At 31.8% G+C, this 21,115-nt stretch overlaps 1 protein-coding gene and 1 long non-coding RNA gene across 2 annotated transcripts; one reads left to right on the plus strand and one right to left on the minus strand.

The window, feature by feature from the left end:
* Window positions 1-3,831: 3,831 nt before the first annotated feature.
* On the minus strand, window positions 3,832-7,663 carry LOC142520582 (uncharacterized). The gene is made up of 3 exons (XR_012813957.1): window positions 7,257-7,663; window positions 6,996-7,169; window positions 3,832-3,947 (listed from the first exon to the last, which is right to left on the minus strand). It is a non-coding gene; the product is annotated as an uncharacterized LOC142520582 (long non-coding RNA).
* A 5,303-nt stretch (window positions 7,664-12,966) lies between these two features.
* Window positions 12,967-14,625, plus strand: LOC142555875 (uncharacterized). Its single transcript, XM_075667006.1, has one exon. The coding sequence runs from the start codon at window positions 13,202-13,204 to the stop codon at window positions 14,393-14,395; it is 1,194 nt and encodes a 397-aa protein (XP_075523121.1). The 5' UTR covers window positions 12,967-13,201; the 3' UTR covers window positions 14,396-14,625.
* Window positions 14,626-21,115: the final 6,490 nt, after the last annotated feature.

Here is a 21,115-nt window from a genome sequence, read left to right on the forward strand (position 1 = left end):
GCACATGCCTTGATTCTCTGAAACATTAAAGATGGAGACCTTTCGCCGGTCAAAACTTAGTATTCTTGATTGTCTTTCCACTCTTTTTGGGTAAAAGTTTTGGTAAGAGTATACTTAACTTAATCTACAAGTTATTAAAATGTTTAAATATTTAAACAGTGCTGAGATACTTACAAGTAATCGGTAAGATTTAAAACTTAATTTTAAAATTTATAAGCCATCAAAATTGTAATTAATTTGTAGTCTATACAAATATTCATATTATTTCTATCATGTTGCAAAAAAAATTTATATATAGCACTAAATTTGTTCACCAAGCGATCATCAACATAGAGATTAACTCTGATATCATTGTTCTGTTCTGTCACGAACACACTATATGAAAAACGTATTTATAAAGAATTAAGATTGGAACAACTTATATTCCCATTGTATCTTCTTGGAAATTCATGATGTAGCCAACTTTGAGTTGATTTTGGTTTTCCCCATTATATTGTACATGATGATGATGATGATGATGATAATAATAATAATAATAATAATAATAATAATAATAATAATAATAATAATAATAATGAAAAATGTGCTAGTGAAATGAATATGACAAAATTAATTTTTGTTTAAAATTAATGAGTATATATATATACATTATAAGCCAAGAAATCGACTAATTACGCCTTTAATTACAATTTTACGACCAAATAACAACAGAAATAGTGAAAACACTGATGATATATATGTTGAAGCTAATTAAACTTGATATATCTTAAGTAATAATGTTCCACATCTTATTTTTATTGTGATATGAAAAGAAATATAACGAGAATACCTTCTATAAACTCTATCATCTCAAAAGCACCACGTACGACATATATGGTAAAAATTGGTCAGCAGTTCAATATTTAAAAAAAAAACGAAAAATCTTTATGTTTCCAATCGAATTCTCCTAACCAAAATTAACCTCTAAAGTCCTACGTAGTACACCAGTAGTATTGTATATAACAATCGACTACATATTCATTACAGATGAGATCAAACCAAATTAAGATGTCTTATATATCAGCACAAAAATGGCTGAAGGCACTCATCCATATATTAATTTCTGATAAGATAATGTGAAATTCAGAAACAGAAAGATGAAAGATGAAAAGGAACTAAACCATTGCTCTCACAACACAAGCAATATTACACTATTGGGTGCTTGGATTTGCGAGTGCCCACCTGATCGAAAGATGAAAAGGAATCTCAAAGTGCATGTTTTTGTTTATGGATTCCATGCCTCCTTTTACTTTATTGGTATCATTATTTTTTAGAAGTGTTAGGTGGTGAAAGTGAAAACCCCTCTCCACTTCCATTGAATTTAGAGGAAAACCGATGAATATTTGTTGAAGGAGGAGTTGGATTCCACTTAGAGTGCTTGATTTATGTGAACAATACGTGGGTTTTGGGACACAAACATGCTACCAATTCATAGATGTAAAGAAAATCATTGTCCAAGAACTATCAGCTTTTTTATCTAGACGTGTAAAGAAGGCCTTCCAAATATAAACTCAATTAATGTGTAAACTATATTGATGGAAGGGACAGACAGAAAAATAGAGGCGATAAGAACAATATAGAGTCAGTGCTTCAAAAAGTTAATAATTTCTCGAAAAATATTATTTCATTTTTTTAAACAAAATTCAAATTTTGTAAACATGTATATATTTTTCGAAAAAATATAAACTTATATATATACATATATATTGTATAGCCCGTCTTGATTGGTGGCCTGGCCTAATAAAATAATTTCAAGTAAATAATAAATACATATAGACACCAATAATTGGTGGAAAAAGGCGCATATCTCCCCATAAGTACCACATTAACCTCATTAAGTAATCACTGGTTCGTTAAACAATGACAATTAGACTTGAATACATATCAAAATAACGCAACTGAGAATATTATATGTCAAATCTTTCTTATTGGCCTTAATCCTAAGGATCGGAAGATCTCAAGAATAATCAAGAACATAATCACAAATATATAAAGTTTCTAAAGTGCAACAATAATGTGAGTCGCGCGTGTTACATTATAAAAAATGGTGTGCATACATTATTCGGGCATTTTAGGGCTATATTTCATGGAACGTGTCAAGTAAAGAAAGAATTTGGGTCCCCACATCGATGCTCGAGCCGAGGTGGTACTGTTGATCCTCGGTTGTCTATGGATGGTTTCATTTCCATGTGGTCAAAAGTGACCAGGTTGGAGCCGACAGTGCGATATAATGTTGGGATGCTGGAAGTTGCCCTTTTTACTACCAAGATTCTTTATTTTTTCAGGATTTATTTTAGTACTGCTTTCACAATGCAGGTAACATGGAACGTGTACTGTGTGTAAACCGTGAAACTTGGTAAATACTAGCTAGATTTTATAATCAACGCAGCTCTGGTGTCCACTTTCCATCGATATTAACGTAAGTTTTAATTTGAAATATATTGAATTTCGACTTAACATTACATTTGGAGAACATAGAGTAGAAAATATGAATAGACCATGATTAATTCAATCTGTTAAAAGAAATTCTTGATTTTATAAATATTATTTGGTTACTTTGGATAACGAAATGTGATACTCTCAGTCCAAGATGTATGAATTTAGAGATGACATTGAGTAATATTGTACGTGAAAGATTTGATACTTCCACAAAATTTTTGATACTTTTCGAATTATACATTATGTTTATTGAAGATGCTATTGTGGGGATTCAACATCTGGATTCTAATTAGGAATCTGGACTTTTGGTTTGGCGGGCTGATTCGGTTTGGGCCAGGACTGGATTTGGTGGAGAATCGATGAGAAATGGTTTTGCGACGTATTTTTGAGCTGTAAACAAAAAAAATTTACAATTTCAAAAATAAATAAATGTTCAATACTCTCCATATTATTTGGTGTCTATTTTTACGCTGATTTGTTAAACAAAGAGCCCGCGAACTTGATAAATAAAAGAGAGAAACATTTAATTATTACATATAAAATATACAAAGTTATTAGCCATGGAAAGTGTCATTTTTCTTAGGGATGTTAATTCGGGTGGGTTAGGTTGGGTTCAGCAACAGCACTATTCAAAAATTGCTCAACCCGAACCCGAACCCGAGCCAACCCGAAAACTCTCAACCCGAATCAACCCGATAAACCCGTATAACCTGATTTTGAATTTTTTATAATTTTTTTAAAAGAAAATTAAATAAAATTCAAAAAAATAATACTAATATTTTAATTTAAACACATAATAATAAAATCTCTCTCATATATATGATTTAAATTTGAAAATCTAATTGTAGAAAAATAAAATATATTTACTAAATCAAATAAACAATTATTTAAAAAATAAAAAAATGTTCAAAATAAATAATAAATTATGAAAAGTTATGATATAAATATACAATAAATATGTTTACATACATACAATATATAAAAATATAAATAATATTTATTAAATATTTTTAAAAAATAAAATAAAATTTTCGGGTCAACCCGATCATTTTTTTCGGGTCAGTTATCGGGTCCAACCCGATCTGACCCGAACCCGAAAACCTCGAACTCAAATCTGATTTTTTTCGGGTTGAACCGTGTCGGGTTGGTGGGTCGTGTCTGATTTTGACGCCCCTGATTTGTGGGGACCCGGACGCTAATTCATATCCTAATCATTATTAATGTCAAATATAACAATTAAAAAAAGTGGAACTATTCTTTTTTTCTTTTTAAATTATAAATGCGGAAACGTAATAGTAATCTATCTGATATACATATCAAAATTAAAGTACAAATCATGTACTACATGTCTCTATCTCACTAGGTTCAACTACTATACATCCAGTGCTGAATCCTATTCTGCTTCTGGGCCCGGATCTCCACGCTAACTCTAATCTCTCATCCTCTTCCTGATCCTGATCATGTCCCACCTGTTGTCATGTACACATACAAACAAGACAACAGCCGGATAACTCCGGTGAGATATATATATCCCAGTATAAACAATGTAAACATGCAGTCATATAAAAACATGTATAGAAGCATGAAACACATATCAATAACAAGTATCAAATCTGAACAACATGTATCAATACAAATTCTGAATCACACTCTATGACTCCTAGACTCTGATTCGACTCATCCTAATATAGGGATCCCGATCTGAATAAGAACGCAACGTTCTCTCATCTACTTTACCCCAGCTAGATGGTGGTACGTTCTTAGTCCCAGACTTTGGCGGTCTATATCGAAGATCTGCAATAGGATTCGATCTTCTCCTCAGTTTATCGATATATATCCAAAAGTCCAGTGACTTGGCGGTTCTGCCATGGCGGTTCTGCCAAAGACTAGGCGGATTTGCCCAACTCTAACTCATGCAGAGTAAGCATATCAATATCAAGCATTGCAAATATCAAATGCAATAATTATTCAGTATGTGATTTTGGGAAACTCAAGTCAAATCTAACTCGAGTTGTGCAATACCGAATCAAAATTTATTTATACATTTCATTTCTTTCTGTCGATCTGACTCTGTCGAAGTCTCAAATTCACTGCCTGTCAAATCAATCTGGCAATAACAATATCGAATACACTGTATCAATGTATAACTCAATTCAAGACCTGTTCTGATCAATACTCAAATCAAATATAATCTGATCAATGTCAACGATGCGATGATACAACCTCAATAACCCCGTCAATTTCAACATTACCGATATAATAACACAGCTCATAATTAATGACAGTACAACCCATAATCTCAACAATAACAGATCATAATCTCAAATCTGTACAAGCTCGCGATACCGGCAATACAATATCAGTATATACGAATCAACAACTTATCTGATCTGACTCTGGATAATATCAATATACTCAGCAATACATTATCAATCAAATATCAATACCAAAATTCCATAATCGATAACAACACAATTCTGATATCAAATCGGTCTAATCACAATCAAATCGACTCTGAAAATTCATAACAATTTCATACGATATCTGTTCTTCGATCCGGTTTCAATTATACGATGTCTGATATCGCAAGAACAACATATATCAATCTTATCTAATTCTGACAGTATCATAATTTCAAATCATATCAAAATTCAATGAAACTTACGTCCTGTTATAGCTGTCGTCGCTAGGAACACAGTACTGTACTCGGATTCAAATTCGGACGGCAGATTGTACCGAATCACGATTAATCTCTTCGAAGGAATAAAACCATTCTTCTGAATTCCTTTCTCGATTTCTTCTGAGAATCAACGTGTATATGTGTATATATATATCCCAAGTGCATGCCAAGCCACGCGTCTTATTTTTCACACTGCACGTTTCACGCTCGGGCGGACATAAAGTTCCGCCCGGGCGCGGAACTCTCGGCCCTCGCAATTTAACAATCGCGCTCGGGCGGTCACAAGTTACCGCTCGGGCGCGGAAATTTCTGTCGAGATACTCAGCTGATCATCTCCTGGCGCTCGGGCGGTAATATTCTACCGCTCGGGCGCCAAACATTATGTCCAATGAGTTTATTGGCGCTCGGGCGGTTCTTTTCTACCGCTCGGACGCCAGATGTTCGGTCCAACATCTTGGCTTATACTGTAACGATGCCCTGCTTCTTCATTTGAGTTTCTATAACCTCAATTCTGTCAATTAATCAACGTCTGATTACAGTAATTAAATCTCGGGCATTACATGATTTTTCGGTGTTACCAGTTATATTATTGTATATTCTTCAAGTACACCTCGTTTCTCTTTCGATCACTACAAGAAAAATGGTTCGCTCAAAGACAAAACCGTCGCTAAGTTTTAAAACTGTTGTTAAAGTCATTGTTGTTAAATGGTTCTTTCAACGGTTTTTCACCGTTGTCGTAGCTATAATTTGCGACGGTTTTCAAAATCGTCGCAAATGATATTTGCAACGGAATCCATATATAAACCGTCGCTATTTAGCGACTGTTTGTTACACTGTCGCTAAACTTAACGACGTTTTATTAATAATCATCGCTAAATATAGCGACGGTTTTCATGTGCAAAACAGTTGCTACTTAGCGACGGTTTATACATGAATTCCGTCGCTAATATTTTAGGTAAAAAAAATTAATAATTTAATAAATCTGTGTTGTGAATTGGTACAATCGTGTAAGAGATAAACAAATTTAAGTGTTGTGAAGTGATAAAATCGTGTAAGAGAAAAAAATTTTAATTGTTTTGAAGTGGTAAAATCGTGTAAGAGATAAAAATTTTAAGTGTTGTGAAGTGGTAAAATCGTGTAAGAGATTAAAATTTTAAGTGTTGTGAAGTTGTAAAATCGTGTAAGTGAGAAAAATTTTAAGTATTGTGAAGTGAAGTGGAAGAAAATGGAGTGAATTTGCAGGTATTTATAGAGAAAGGTGGAAGAAAATGGAGGGAATCTTGGGCGTTGTCGAATTTTTGAAATTAGCGACGGTTTTACTTGATTATGTTGCTAACTTTAGCGACGTTTTAATAACCGTCGCTAATTTGAAATTAGCGTAGCGACGGTTAAAATTAAACCGTCGCTAATTTGAAATTAGCGACGATTTAGATAAAACCGTCGCTAACATTAGAGCGACGGTTGTAGGAAAACCATCGTTAAATACCGTTGTGTTTTATTCTAAACTCACGTTAATCGACAACGGTTATTTAAAAAAACCGTTGTCGATTGTCCAAAAAAACACGCTAGTAGACAACGGTTCATGAAACCGTTGATGAACCGTTGTCATAAACATTCAAAGACAACGGTTTTACAGAACCGTTGTCATTGACCCTAAAAACCGTTGTCTTTGACCCCCAAAAGACAACGATTTTATAAAAATCATTGTCTTTTGCTTAAAAAATATCTACGACAACGTTTTTAACTAAAACCGTATTTCTTGTAGTGGATGGCTATAATTACAAAATAGGGGTTCGGATTAAAAAACAATTTCATTTTTATTTTTGGAAAAACATACACAAAATTTAAAGAAAGCAGGAAGAGAAGTAGGTTCTTTCCGCAGGATCCATGCATTGGTGAAATCAACCAACTCCGCAAAATTGTTTTCACGAAATCTTTAGAATAGGATTTAGATATCGCTATGAGGTTTCCGAGTCGGCACTGCACTTTCTTTTCTTCGCGAACGTCCGAACTGCACGTGATGGGATGCAATCAATGGTTATGGAATAGATTTAAACGAATTAAAAGGTTATAATATTCTAAAATTTAGGATACTTACCGGTGGGAAGAAGAAACAACAAAATTGACAAGAGAAACAATAAGATCCCTTTTGCTTCTTTTGATGTGCATGGCGTTCCGCCAACAATATGGCGTGCTCGGGTGGAGGGACACGGTAGATTAGATCTTTGGGAACTTGAACCACGTACGTTGCTGGTTGAGATGATACAGGTAAAGGGTCGTCATCTTGTGTAGGCGATCCATTTCTGGTGGATTCGGGTAAAGGATCCTCTTTTGCATGTGAGAACTTTTGTGGTTTCATGACTTTGGATGGTATCATTTCCATCGTAGCGGGATCCCTTTTTTTCATATGTAAGAGACCTCTCCCGCTCCTCCATGGATGTGAGAAGGGGAGAGAAGGAATATTGCTGGTGAAATGGAGGGAAAGTGTCGGTATAATTTACAAGGGAAAGAATGTAAGGTGGAGCAAAGAATTAGCCATTAGGTGTGTTAAAAGTAAGACCAATTTTTTTTTGAAATTTGACGAGTCCAGGAGAATCTTGATGCGACATAGGCCGTTGGATAGCTCATTACATTTGGGCCCCATATAATCTTATAATACTTGACCAGTTTATCTCACCACACTACCCCAGCTCATGTTTCAGTTTTCTTGAATTGAGTTTAAGACCATCTCTAACCCACTGCACTATATTCTGTACTACAATAGTGTAACACTAAATTCATCTCCAACCCATCTACACTACATTCTACGCTAAAAAAAAATATTCTCATAATATTCTTATAATATTAATTTTAATTCAATAATAACTATTTATAATTCCATTACACAATTATACATAATAGATATAATTATATTATTTCATTATTTATTACAAAATCGATTAATTATTTTATATAAATAAAATAATTATTTAATTATACAAATATTTTATTTCAATATAATCATTGAAAACGATATAAATATTTATTTCAAGAATAAAATACAATACAAGCATAACATTATATATAAGATAAAAAACATTGAAAATGATACAAATATTTATTTTAAGAAATAAATACGATACATGTACAATATTAAATATTAGAATTACTATATTCTTCCCATAAGTGCTCAATTAACGCATTTCGTAGTTCATAGTGAGCATCTCTGTTTTTTATTTTCTTATACCGAGAGAGAAATTCTTCGAATCTTGTACTTTCGTCATTGACCACCATTTCCACATCGGCAAGCGGTGCTTCCCTTGCATCTTCAATTGGTGCACTGAGGTCACGTTCATCTTCAATAATCATGTTGTGCATGATAATGCATGCTGTCATTATATCATGCAAATTGTTTTTACACCACGAACGTGCTGGATTTGCCACGATTGCAATAATCTATTTAATTTTTTTAAAAAGTTTTAAAAAAATTTAAATTAATATTTAAGTTTCAAGAAAAAATTATTTTAAAAATTTAAAAAATAAAAATATTAATTATATAATTAATATATAATAAAATATTAAATATTTATAATTATTAAAAAACAAATAAAAAATTAAAAAAAAAAAAGAGATGTTTGTGCTGCGCCACATGTAGAGTGGTATATGGGGGAACTCCAGTCCAGCACCATTTTTGGTGCTGGATTGGAGTGAAAAACCTTGCTCCACAATGGAGCAACTCCATTGTGGAGCAAGGATTGGAGTTGCTCTAAGAAAACTGAAACATGACGAAGAATGACAACACAAATTCATTAATATTCGAGGTTGTGTTTGGATTTAAGGATTTATTTTCTGTGAAGGAATTAAAATGCAACTTAAGTTATTTCATTAATCGGGGGATAACAAAAATTGACGGTGAATTAAATGATTTAAAATAAGCGTCTATACATAAAATAGATAATCCGGGAAATCTAGATCCGCAACAACTTTGATTTCAAGCACAGCAGAACAGTCATTGTTCATGATCTTGGCTTGAATAAGCCTTGAAATATTTGCTAATTCTTCTATTCCACATTCTGTCGCTCCTATACGTTATAATATTCCTCCAAGAATCTTATATCGGGAGCAATTATTATAACATATAATCCATGCTACAATGATCAAATAGTTCGACAAACTACAAGCAAGAAAAAGCAAAAGAAACCAGCAGTGGAATAATTGAAGAAGGAAGAAGATAACGAGGGTTTTATCATCTTCGAACTCGATCTACAACATGATATATAGTAACAACAGGTCATAGAAGATCAACGTAATTAATCTTGCAGATAGCGGTCCATTTCCCAGTCCTAGATCGGCTTAAAGAACCGTTTGAATTAATTCCAGAAAAAAACTCAATCATGTCTCATAATTGACCAAGATTCCGGGCTTCCCCAGAGCACATGCGTTGTTTTAGTCCAGTTTCTTCTTAGTCCAATTGACTTGGGGAAATTCGATGAAAATCCTACATTGTGAAAGGGAAACAGACATTTAATGGTATGACAAGAAAAACACTTATAATAAGTTGCCTGTATATACAGGACAAGGAGAACTTAGTTTCGTAACATATTTCAGAAAGATCTATATTACTCAATTCAGGAGAGAAAAATAGAATCATGATGTAAACATTTGTACTACCGTAAGACATCGGCATAAAAAATGCATAAGCAAAGTACCTGTTTTTTCAAATTAGCTTCCACAGGTCACAGAACTAACCACCCGCCAACAAGTGAATTAGGAAAAGACTTGATCCCAGTAGTGTGAGCAGTTGCTAAAAGTTTCTAACGTCTTGAGCCCGCGAAAGCACTCCGGGACATATAGTTTGACAACTTTACTAAAATAAGGGTCAACAAATTTCTTAAGAAACTCCTCATCTGTCATGCCACATAGAATTCCAAGACTAGGCCATTTTTCCAAAAGATTCCAATTTTCCAAATGTTCCAAAACTTGCAGCCGTGGCTTATACCTCTCCGCAGAGCTATACCTAAATGTTATGGGTCTGTTAATAATACATAAAATATTGTACTTTACCGTGGCAAGCAGAAGTTCATTGATATTTTTAATCTTCTCCTCCCATACGCAAAATACCTGAGGTGCCTTCCTAAACACACTCAATATGTCATCCTCGGAAAATCCCAAATTCAGAAAAGCCTGAAACTTGATCTCCCATATCTCATTGCTCATCAAAGAAATAATCCTAACGGCATAAATATAACTTTTAGAGCTCCTAATAACTCCCATTCCATCAACCTTATCAACACATTTACTCAAAACTTCCGGTTTATGTAAAAGAAACCTCGGACAAAAAATTATATGATCAACAATGTGCTTCCTGGGTATGCCACAGCTCTCCAAGAACTTGACATTGGGTAATAAACTTTTTCAAATCCACAGAAAGAAATCAGGATGAAATCTTCAAAACCTTAGTCACGTTGGTAATGACCCGATGACTCTTTTGTTCGCACTACAATACAATATATTCACATCTTTAGAGATCATCTGAGCAGTTTCACTAGAAGAAAAGACTGGACAAAAGCAAGCAAGGCCTACTCCTCAAGAATTTCTCTAAGTGGGTTTTCGAAATTCATTTCCCTTCAGATATTCAAGTATCGAATCAGAGTTTTCTAGGTTTTTTAGACGAGTAAAAACAGATGCAACTCGTGACACCGTTTCAGGAGAGAACTGGTGTTTGTGCAGCAAGAAATCAGAAACAGAACAGATCTTAGAAGGGTTCCTCGCCCCCGAAGTATAGAAGCTGTGAAAGAGAGAGTGTGAAAGAAATATTGGATCAGCCAAGATTTGAAGGATTCTTCGAAAACATAAAGATTAACCTTTTGGGTATAAGTATGTTCATCATCATAAAAGTAACACAAACATGACATGTAGGTGTGATTATGGATGCAAATCAAATGCGAGTAAGAGGGAAAATTACTTGGCCGGAGTACGAAGATGTTTCAGTAAGAGGACAAGGTAGATACCAAAGGCTCTCCGCTATATTTTCTGGAAGAACATAGTAAAACGGGGTGATCGATTTAAAGCCGATTGCGATAAAAGTACTCGAAACGCATCTGGTTAGAATTCCTGCATCCGTTACATTTTTTAAATTATTAAATAAACTAAATTTAAGTTGGAAAAATGTATCAACAAATTTAAAGGAAAAAATCGTCCTTGTTAAATAATTTATCCATAAATATAAAATAAAATAAATATAAATTTAAAGATAAAAAATTTCGATCTGAAATGTCCTAGGGGTGTATTGGTTATAGACTTTTAATGACTTTTATGGAGTTTAAAAGTCTAGAGGTATTCAAACTAGATTTTTATATACTCCATAAAAGTTTAGTGGTATTCAATGTAAACTTTTGTAGAATTTTAAAAAGTCATGTGATATTCAAACTTGACTTTTGAAAACTCTACAAAAGACTATAGTTATTCAAAATATCAATAGACTTTTAACGACTCTATGGAATTCTATTAAGTACAAGAATTGTAGCCTAATGTACAACAATAAAATGTCAAGAAAAGTTTTTAATTCAATCTAAAGATTTGGATGTACATTTAATTGAGAAATCTACCAAATTCAATACAAACTTTCATTCTTTTGTCATCTATTTATTTTTTCATTTATTTGTACTTTTTAAAAACATAATTAAAATTTAAATTTTTTATTAATTATTATATAACATTTTATTTTTAATTATTTTCTTTAATTTTAGTTAATCTATATATTAAATTATTGTATAAGCAAATTCATACTGATACTATACCAAAATTTTCGGTATACCGAACCAAAAAAACCTTACATTTTGAAAAAAATTATAATTTATTCTTTTAAAATATTATATATTTTAAAATTTTGTATATTTTTCCGGTATTTTAGTATATACCAAAATTTTCAAATTGGATATCGTTACCGTACCGAAAAATTCGGTATTGTTATCGTAACGTATCGAAATCTTCGGTATACTTAAAATTCGGTAATTTCAATATTTTTTTGTTATGGTAATCTCGGTATACCGAAAATTCAGTATTTTTTCCCACTCCTAACAGCGCTTGTATTGACATGTGCTATATTACACAATTTTATTTGAAAGAATTGTCAATTTGATGAATTTCAAATTGAACTAGATAATGAAGCTTAATTGTCTTCATCAGCACAAATTTATAAAGGTGACGACTTTGATCAGTAATTAATACTCAAATACAACAACGAGCAAATGCTAATGCATGAAGAGATATCATAGCCAATGGAATGTAGAACGATGTTGATCAAATTGTCAGTAATGGTTAGATTTTTTTTATAAAAGACTACTCATTATTTTGAGTGTTGTTTTAATAAAATTTTATTATGAACTTATAAAAATATTATTCATTAATATGTTGAATTGACATAAAGAATTGAAATTTTGATTTCAATAAATTGGATAGTTCATTTGTCGTTTTTCACAAATTAAATTGATTTAACTTTTAAGTAAGTAAAATTCATTTAAATTCATAAATAAAAAAAATAATTTAAAATTGAAGAGGTTATCTATGTCCAATAATTATTTTAAAAAAATTAATAAAAAATAAATCACAATTATAAACTACAAAATTCACATAATTTCATGAAAAAGTTTACAAAAGTATACAAAAATCTTGAATAAAAGTCTATAAAAGTCTATAAAATTTGTTTTACAATTCTATGAGATTCCATAAAAATTAATAAAAATCTATCGACCCCGTAAAAATTCATCGTTTAAAAAAAATTACTAAAAATCTTTAAAAATATAAAACCAATACACCCCCTTAGTGTCGTCGGGCGAAGCTTCAGTTTAACAAATGTACGTACTACAATGTTGACGAAGGTGGGTGGGTCCGTTACAGAATTGGATGAGCCCCACTAGGTCTTCCGTCTTGGTGTCCTTTCACCTCGGAGCCGAAGATCCCTAATCGCAATTCTGATCGAAATCGCTGATTCTTTTAATTGGTGTGATTGAAGGCTAGTGATTTTATCTTTTCCAAATTCTTTAATTTGAACACAATTTGTTCATGATGTCTCTGATACATAGAAGTCGTATTTACTTGCTTTCGAGAAGTTATGCATCTGCATCTCAGCGCCATGTTTCCTTCTCTTTTTCTCGCCTTCATTTCTTCTCTACCTCATGGGAAGCGCAACCCTCGAACAGTCTTTCCGTTTATGATTACTTGATTCGAAGACACCAATTCTCTCAAGAAACGGCGTCACGAATCGGCTCTATTTTAACTCGTCTAAACAACCCAGAAAAGGCTGATTCAAATATCTCAATCCTGAAAGAGAGTGGATTTTCGAAAACCCAATTGGAGAGAGTTTTGACCTATAGACCTTTTTTGCTTTCGGCTAGTACCGAGAAAGTTATCAAGCCTAAAATCAAGATTTTTCAGGATTTAGGCCTTTCGAAAAGTGAAATTGCCAATATAATCTCAAAAGATCCAGGGATTTTGGGTTGCAGTGCAAAGAATAGAGTCATCCCTTCACTAGATGTGCTAAAGAATCTTTTTGGGTCCAACGCAGAGGTGGGGAAGCTCTTGAAGGTTTCTGGGTGGTTCCTCATAATGGATTTGGAAAAGACTCTGGTGCCCAATGTCAAGTTCTTAGAGAGCTGTGGTATTCCCATGAAGCAGATTGTTAATCATATCTACTTTTTTCCTAGATTTCTTTTACATAAACCAGAAGTTTTAAGGAAATGTGTTGATAAGGTTGATGAAATGGGAGTCAGTAGGAGCTCTAAAAGTTTTATTTATGCTGTTAGGATTGTGCGTTCATTCAGCAATGTGAATTGGGAGCTCAAGTTGAAGGCTTTTCGGGATATGGGTTTTTCTGAAACTGATATATTGAAAATGTTTCGGACCTCGTCTCCAGTGTTTACAATATCAAAGGAGAAGATGAAGATGGTAAAAGAGGTTCTTCTGGCCTCTGGGAAGTACGATCTGTCAAGTATCGTTCATTACCCTGTTTCACTCATGTACAGCATCGAGAAGAGGTATAAGCCCCGGCTGCAAGTTCTAAGGATTTTGGAAACAAAGAAACTCATAGAAAATTGGCCTAGTCTTGGACTGCTTTGCACGATCTCAAATGCTCATTTTTCTGATAGATTTGTTGCCCCTTATTTCAATGAATTGGGTAAAGTATGCATTGACGAACCCGGTGGTGAAGATAAAATAAACACGAAACAATTAGCATCTTTGTGGGGAAAATCAAGATGAGATCTTGGCATGTGTTGTCCGCGACAGTGTTGGTGCCTGTGGTGGGAACTGATTGAACATAATAGGTTCCTTGCTTTTCCACAGCTGGACTAGTATCTCTTATCTATTACCCAATCTTTCAAAACAGATTGTTTTTATTGTCGTTAGACTTGATTTAGATTTGATTTAAGCCATTCTCTCCAGCTAAGGTGTTGCTTATTTCATGTTCATTGGAAATTAATATTTTTATCCGTATTGCTACTAATTTATTGAAAAAGTTCAGATATTTGATTGACAGTAAAACACGTTCTGAACATGATATACCTCTGTTCTTGAAATCTCGGTGTCATTCATTGCAAGCACGTAATACACTTTGTCCAGCACTGCTGATGAAATGTCTCTTTCATTTTCTTTTGTTGTCCCTGTTGCTGTATGTGGTATGAAGTTTTAACGAGCATGTGTCAGCCTTTGGAGACTAATGTTTATGGGAGGACTTCAAAAAAATTGTATCTCTGATGTTCCTTGTGGTTCCAGAAATTTTGAAGATTTTGACGCACTGTTATGTCAACCCAGTCCGATGTGATGAAACATTTTTAGAATTAGCACATAATCAATTTGATTTGTTCTTTTTCATCAGATAGTCGTGGATACTGATTTGGTTTTTTCCACGAGGTGTAACACGGTTCGGTCGAACCTACCCCTGCGGGCACTGCCTGCAGGGTCGATCCAACGGCTCGGATATTTTCGAGCCAATTTTTTTTTTTTTTTTTTACAGGGAGGTGGGCCCGGATCACTCATGTGGAGTGATCCGGGCCGTTCATTGCCCGTGCAGGCACTGCCTGCACGGGTAGGTTGAAACAAACCGTGTAACACCTGTTAACCTAAGCTAAACTTCATTCAAGTGACCTACAGTCTATTCTGGTGGTGGGAGATTTTTTTCTGAGTGAATTTCGTCACCTTTTCTCTTCAATTAGTGGGTTGTTGCTCTGATCGCGAGAAAGACTGTGGATATACTAGCGATTGTAAATGTGTCACTTCAATTGTAAGGGGGTACTCAGAGGAGAATCTCTTGCATCTTGTTTGGAATGCTAATTTGATGCTTGGGTGCTACTGAATTGTACTGCCACAATGTGGTTAGCCGCAAAATCCTTCTTTGTGCCTTTTGTTGTGGGCATACCAGATATGTGAAGGTTCAAGTTTTTAACTTTGTGTTTATTGTTACCGCTCTCAATGAATAAACAATATTCAGGGAATGTCTGAAGTCCTTGTAATGATTCTGTCATCTAAATTAGTCTTCAATACTTCGGTTAGCATGTCATAATCTCCCGATAATCCAATCAAGAATATCTGCACGTCGTGTATGGAAACGGAATGATGCCATATTGATCTGGCTGTATCTAATACGTTAATAGATGTTTCTATCTTGTACTAGTATTCTATTTGACATGTCTTGGCATATGCTGGTTCTGCAGCATGAAAATAAACCCAAATAGGCTATGCACCGTCTCAAACTCATGACTTTTGACATTAGTACGAGTCATCAGCAATGCACCACCACTGGTTGGTTGCAAAGTATTTTTATGTTGGAAAGATTTATGGAGTTGGAATCTTCACCAAATTATAGTAGGATAATACATAAATATGATAACCAACCATTTTATTTACTACTATTGCTACTATACTAGTTCCAAAACTCAACTGCTCGATCCCCTCCATCCTGCCAACCCTAATACAAAGAAGCGAATGCAAAAGCGAGGGCGCTAGGTTGAATCATTTATGCATTTAATTCAACTTTTAAATCCTTTCTTGATATTGGTATTGGTCCACATGAGTTTAGTTAGGAATCTCTCACTATTCTAAGGGCACCCACGTTGGTTGGTTAATGGGTGTTAATAACACCCATTAATTTTCGCCCACCAATGTGGGCGCAAGAATTAATAATCTTGGCTGACATGGCAGCCAAGAAATTCATCAGAATGAACGGCGTTATTTCGAAATTTCGTTACTCTTATCAAATTTATATTAATATGGCGAGGATTTTGGCCAAAAGATTATTAAAAATTATAGAATAGTTTGAGAGAAAATATTCTTATATATCGTGCATATACATTTATTAGTTAATATTGATATATTACGTTAATTCTAAACACCGAACTTCAGCCATATCTAAGTATTAATTAATTATGAATCCAAAATCTTATAATACAAGGCCTGAAAGTATATTAAAAGTTAGTGAAATTATTTAATCTAGTGCCAAAATTTACAAAGACCGATTATTTTTTTCTGGTTTTATAACTTTATTACCTAGTTATCAGAGATAAATTATATGTTAAAAATCAAATTAGACTCGTCGACAATTCAAAGATTAAATTCAGATTAAGAAGCAGAAAATGACTCATTAATGTCCTACTAACCAGTTTCATTAATTTAACTAAATTTTTTTCACATTGGTCACTTTTGGTGTATGTATATCCTCTGAACCTTACGGAAAAACAAGCATTTTCTCCTATCAAAACTAAAAGTTTACTTGTATTTATAATTGGGGATCAGTATTTCAATCTTTATTTTATTATTTTTTCCCTCGGAAGAGAAAAAAAAATACATGCTCTGTCAATGGTTTTACTTTACAAATTTAATTTTGTTTGGTAGTTTTAACTTTTATGTGGGACAATAGCATCATAGGGTGAGAATTTTCTTGTCTTCAAGCTTCTTAAATGGAGGACTGAACTCAGGAAACCACAACCTTTCTCATTCTCCACTTTGGTTCTGCAGTTCTTGCCATTGTTATTATTTCAACTGTTTGATATGTTATTTGCCATGTAATACACAGAAAAAATACATCTAGAACTAGCTAGAGAAGTTATCCAGAAAGCGAAGATAGTTCACTATATATCTTGCAGGCTACAGGCCATGTCAAACATCAAATGGGATCAGCCAATGGCGGAACTCTACCTTTTTTAGCCTAAAACACACACTGTATTTGGAACAAAGTTAATCCACGTGATTTTAACATTCTTTGAAACACAACAAGTAGGCCTATTTTAATATACATCTGTTTTTTATCCGTATGATACAAATTTATTGTAATAAGTATTTATAATATTTTTTATTAAATTAAATTATATATCTTGTATTCATGACCTCAAAAATAATTACTTTAAAGGACTCCCATTTAATAAAATCCTAAGTATATAAATATATACAAAAGCTTATTACATGTTATGAACCATCAATATATAAACTGAAATTCATCTTTATAAATATATCTGAATTTTAATTATTCACAGAAATAATCTTCAATTTATTTATTTAAAAAAAAATTGTACAATGGAACTTGCACTGTCAAAATCCAGTATACAGAAGTAAGCTTCTAAGGCCTACTTTTATCGGCCCAATAATTCACTTTGCCACCTCAGCCCATGCCCGCTAGATGTGGTTGAGTTTTATCTTACATCTTACTCTTTCTTTTCCTGAAATATTTAAGAAAATAGACTTGATCAATTATTTTTTGAGTAAGTCTCTTGTGAGACGATCTCACGAATCTTTATCTGTGAGACGGGTCAATCCTATCGATATTCACAATAAAAGTAATACGCTTAGCATAAAAAGTAATATTTTTTCATGGATAACCTAAATAAGATATCCGTCTCACAAAATATGATCTGTGAGACCGTCTCACACAAGTTTTTATCTTATTTTTTTTTTTTTAAAAAAACAATCTCCCAAGTGTATTTGAAATACAGTGCAGAATGTTATTTTTAAAAAATAATGATTGATTAAGATTATATAACAATATATCCTTTTTCCGGGAGTTTAATTTACTTTGTTAATTATTTGAGAACATTTACACATTATACAAGGGCTAACTTTTTTCTCTCTTTTATTTATATTGATAGCAATTTTTAGATATTCTTTTGTCTAAAAAAATATGGAATTCGGATCTTTTAAAGCTACGGATTTTATAGTGGTTGGTCATATGCCATAACGGACGGATGTCTATATTTACAATAATATTAATTAAGACGAATCTACTCAATCTCCATGACAATCTGCGAATTTTTTTTTTTTTTTTGTTCAAGTGACATCATTTTTGTATAATAATATGAAATTGTTATTTTTTTATTGGATTCCCACTAATTTAATTAATATGTAGATGGAGCTAAGCTAGCTAAATGTGGTTGAACTAATCAAGATATTATAAATATATATATACACCTATTTTACTCAACGTGAGCAGTGAACTTAGTTAATTTTATGTATATTTTGACAGACTAGAAAAATGTACGTGCGAATGAAATTTTGATAATATTTAAATGAATTAAAATATGGCTAGTAGCATTTATATATTGAAACAAACCAAACCACAAAAAATAAAAATCATGACCATAGAGGGTATATGAATCAAAAAAGTTATCTTATCTATATGAAACATTTTTCAATATGCTTCTTGGTTGATTTTGATAACTCAACAACTTTTTTTCATAGTTTTATAGTATGCGTATAACCATTTTGGTATACTCAACAAGTATATGATAATCTTTAAAACTTATTATGTTATTTAGAATCCTCATCTGGGATCTGACATGCTTGTAGTATGCTTCCTATCACGACATTTTTTTGGTTTTCTACATTGTTTTTATCCGCCAATCTTATATTTCCGACTATTTTTTTTGTTAATGATTTTTCACTTTATGACAATCATCAACTGTAACTCTTAAGAAAAATTTATTTTAGTCGTGATAGGTTTTCACTTGTGAGTAAAAGTATGTATAACATATATATCATTCAACAACAATTATTTCTGAATCACTGTGAGAAATAATATTTGAAAATCTATTCAAATTACTATATATTAGAACTGTGTCCTCGTTTAATTTGACGCAATTCAGGAAAGTCATATCGTTAATCATTTTTTTAGAAGCTTTGGAACAATGATTGTGTTCATCATATCATGAAGATAATATAGTTTCAATCTCATTTGTTATGTCTAGAACATAATATTATATTATTCATTGAAATAAAACAAATTTTCATCTATCGAGTTTACATTTTGTTTATAATATTTTATATCATGTGGAACGATATACAAAATTAATTATTGTATTTTAAAAATTTTGAAAAGAGACACGAATAACGTATATTAAGATATGCATATGAGATATCATTCAAAGATATGTAAAAGTATTTGTTTTATTCAATATCTGATCTAATAATACAACTGTTTAGATTGCATGAGCATTTTATGATAGTCAAAATTAATTTGATGAAATATTGTATAATTATATTTGTATTTCACTATTTGGCTAAGTTTATTTATTTGGCTATGAGTTTTTAATGCTACCATCTTATATCTTATGAATTAGCTGATTAGCCGCTTTGACTAAAAAAGGGACAAAAAACAACCTCTTAGCCACTTCGGAATATATCGAGATAATATTGGAGGAAATAAAGTGTAACTGACTCAATGTTTCAATTTACTAAAAATTCACAAAATTGATCTATTGTGTCAACAAAGCTTTAGAATTGTTCTCATACCATTATAAATAGAATGTTGTGTACACTTTGCTTTTCATGTATTTTTTTTCTAGATAAAAGAACTTTATAATTGTTCTCATATCATTATAAATAGAATGAGTATTGTGTATACTTTGTTTTTCATGTATTTTTCTTTCTAGATGAAGAATTTTTTCTTTTTGTAAAATGATTTTATTCTTTGAGAAATATTGATATTTTATATGACATCCATACATCATAATCAACACAAATGATATATAACAATAAAATATGTTAACGCAATGATAAAAAACTCATCTCATTGCAAGAACACTAAATGATCAAATGAAGCATATTATTTAGTAATATTTATTTAGCAGCATATATAAAAAAATTGACCAAATGGCTTAAAAACAATGTTTGAAATCAGTTATATACAAATATTTCTCTCAATCACGTATTTCAATTGTCACATAAAGAGTCTAAAAATATCTTTGTTCTAAAAAGGAGAAAGAAGTTTTATATGACATTAATATTTATTAATAATTTATTTTTATTCAATCTGTTTCATCTCCATTCGTCTTCCCATTATTATCTATAATCAATATGGTAGAGAATTTCATGAATTTGACTGCAATGTATAAATTTAAGTAATTAAAACTAAATTAAAATAATAATTAGTTTGATTGAGTTAAGTACGCTATTAATGATCATTTTAAACTAACATAAAAAATGACTAAAATGACATCATGAATATGACGAATTGTAAAACAAAAAAATGATAAAATAATAAGTTTACAAATGAAAGTCATATATTTAATAGATATTAATAATTAATAGATAATATATTATTTAAGGATCTTTTTTTAGCATCATATATCGAAATTGACTAAATGCTTAAATATTTGCATTGAAATTACTTACATACAAACATTTTATCTCAATCATTTATCTATGTTGATACATAAGTAGTCTAAAAATATCTCTATTTTAAATGAGAAAAAGATGTTTTATATAATCTAAATATTTATTAATAATTTTATTTTATTCAACCTCACTCATCTCCATTCGTCTTCCCATTATTACTGAAATATTAACAATTTTTTAATTTATAACATTATTATAGTAATTTTCTATGAGTTTGATATCAATGTATAATTAAAATAATTAAATTTAAAATTAAAAGTAAAATTAAAATAACTAAATACCTTAACTAAGTACTCTATTAATAATCCTATTAAACTAACG

Source organism: Primulina tabacum, chromosome 1 (assembly GCF_025594145.1).
Source record: "Primulina tabacum isolate GXHZ01 chromosome 1, ASM2559414v2, whole genome shotgun sequence".
NCBI lineage: Eukaryota > Viridiplantae > Streptophyta > Magnoliopsida > Lamiales > Gesneriaceae > Primulina > Primulina tabacum.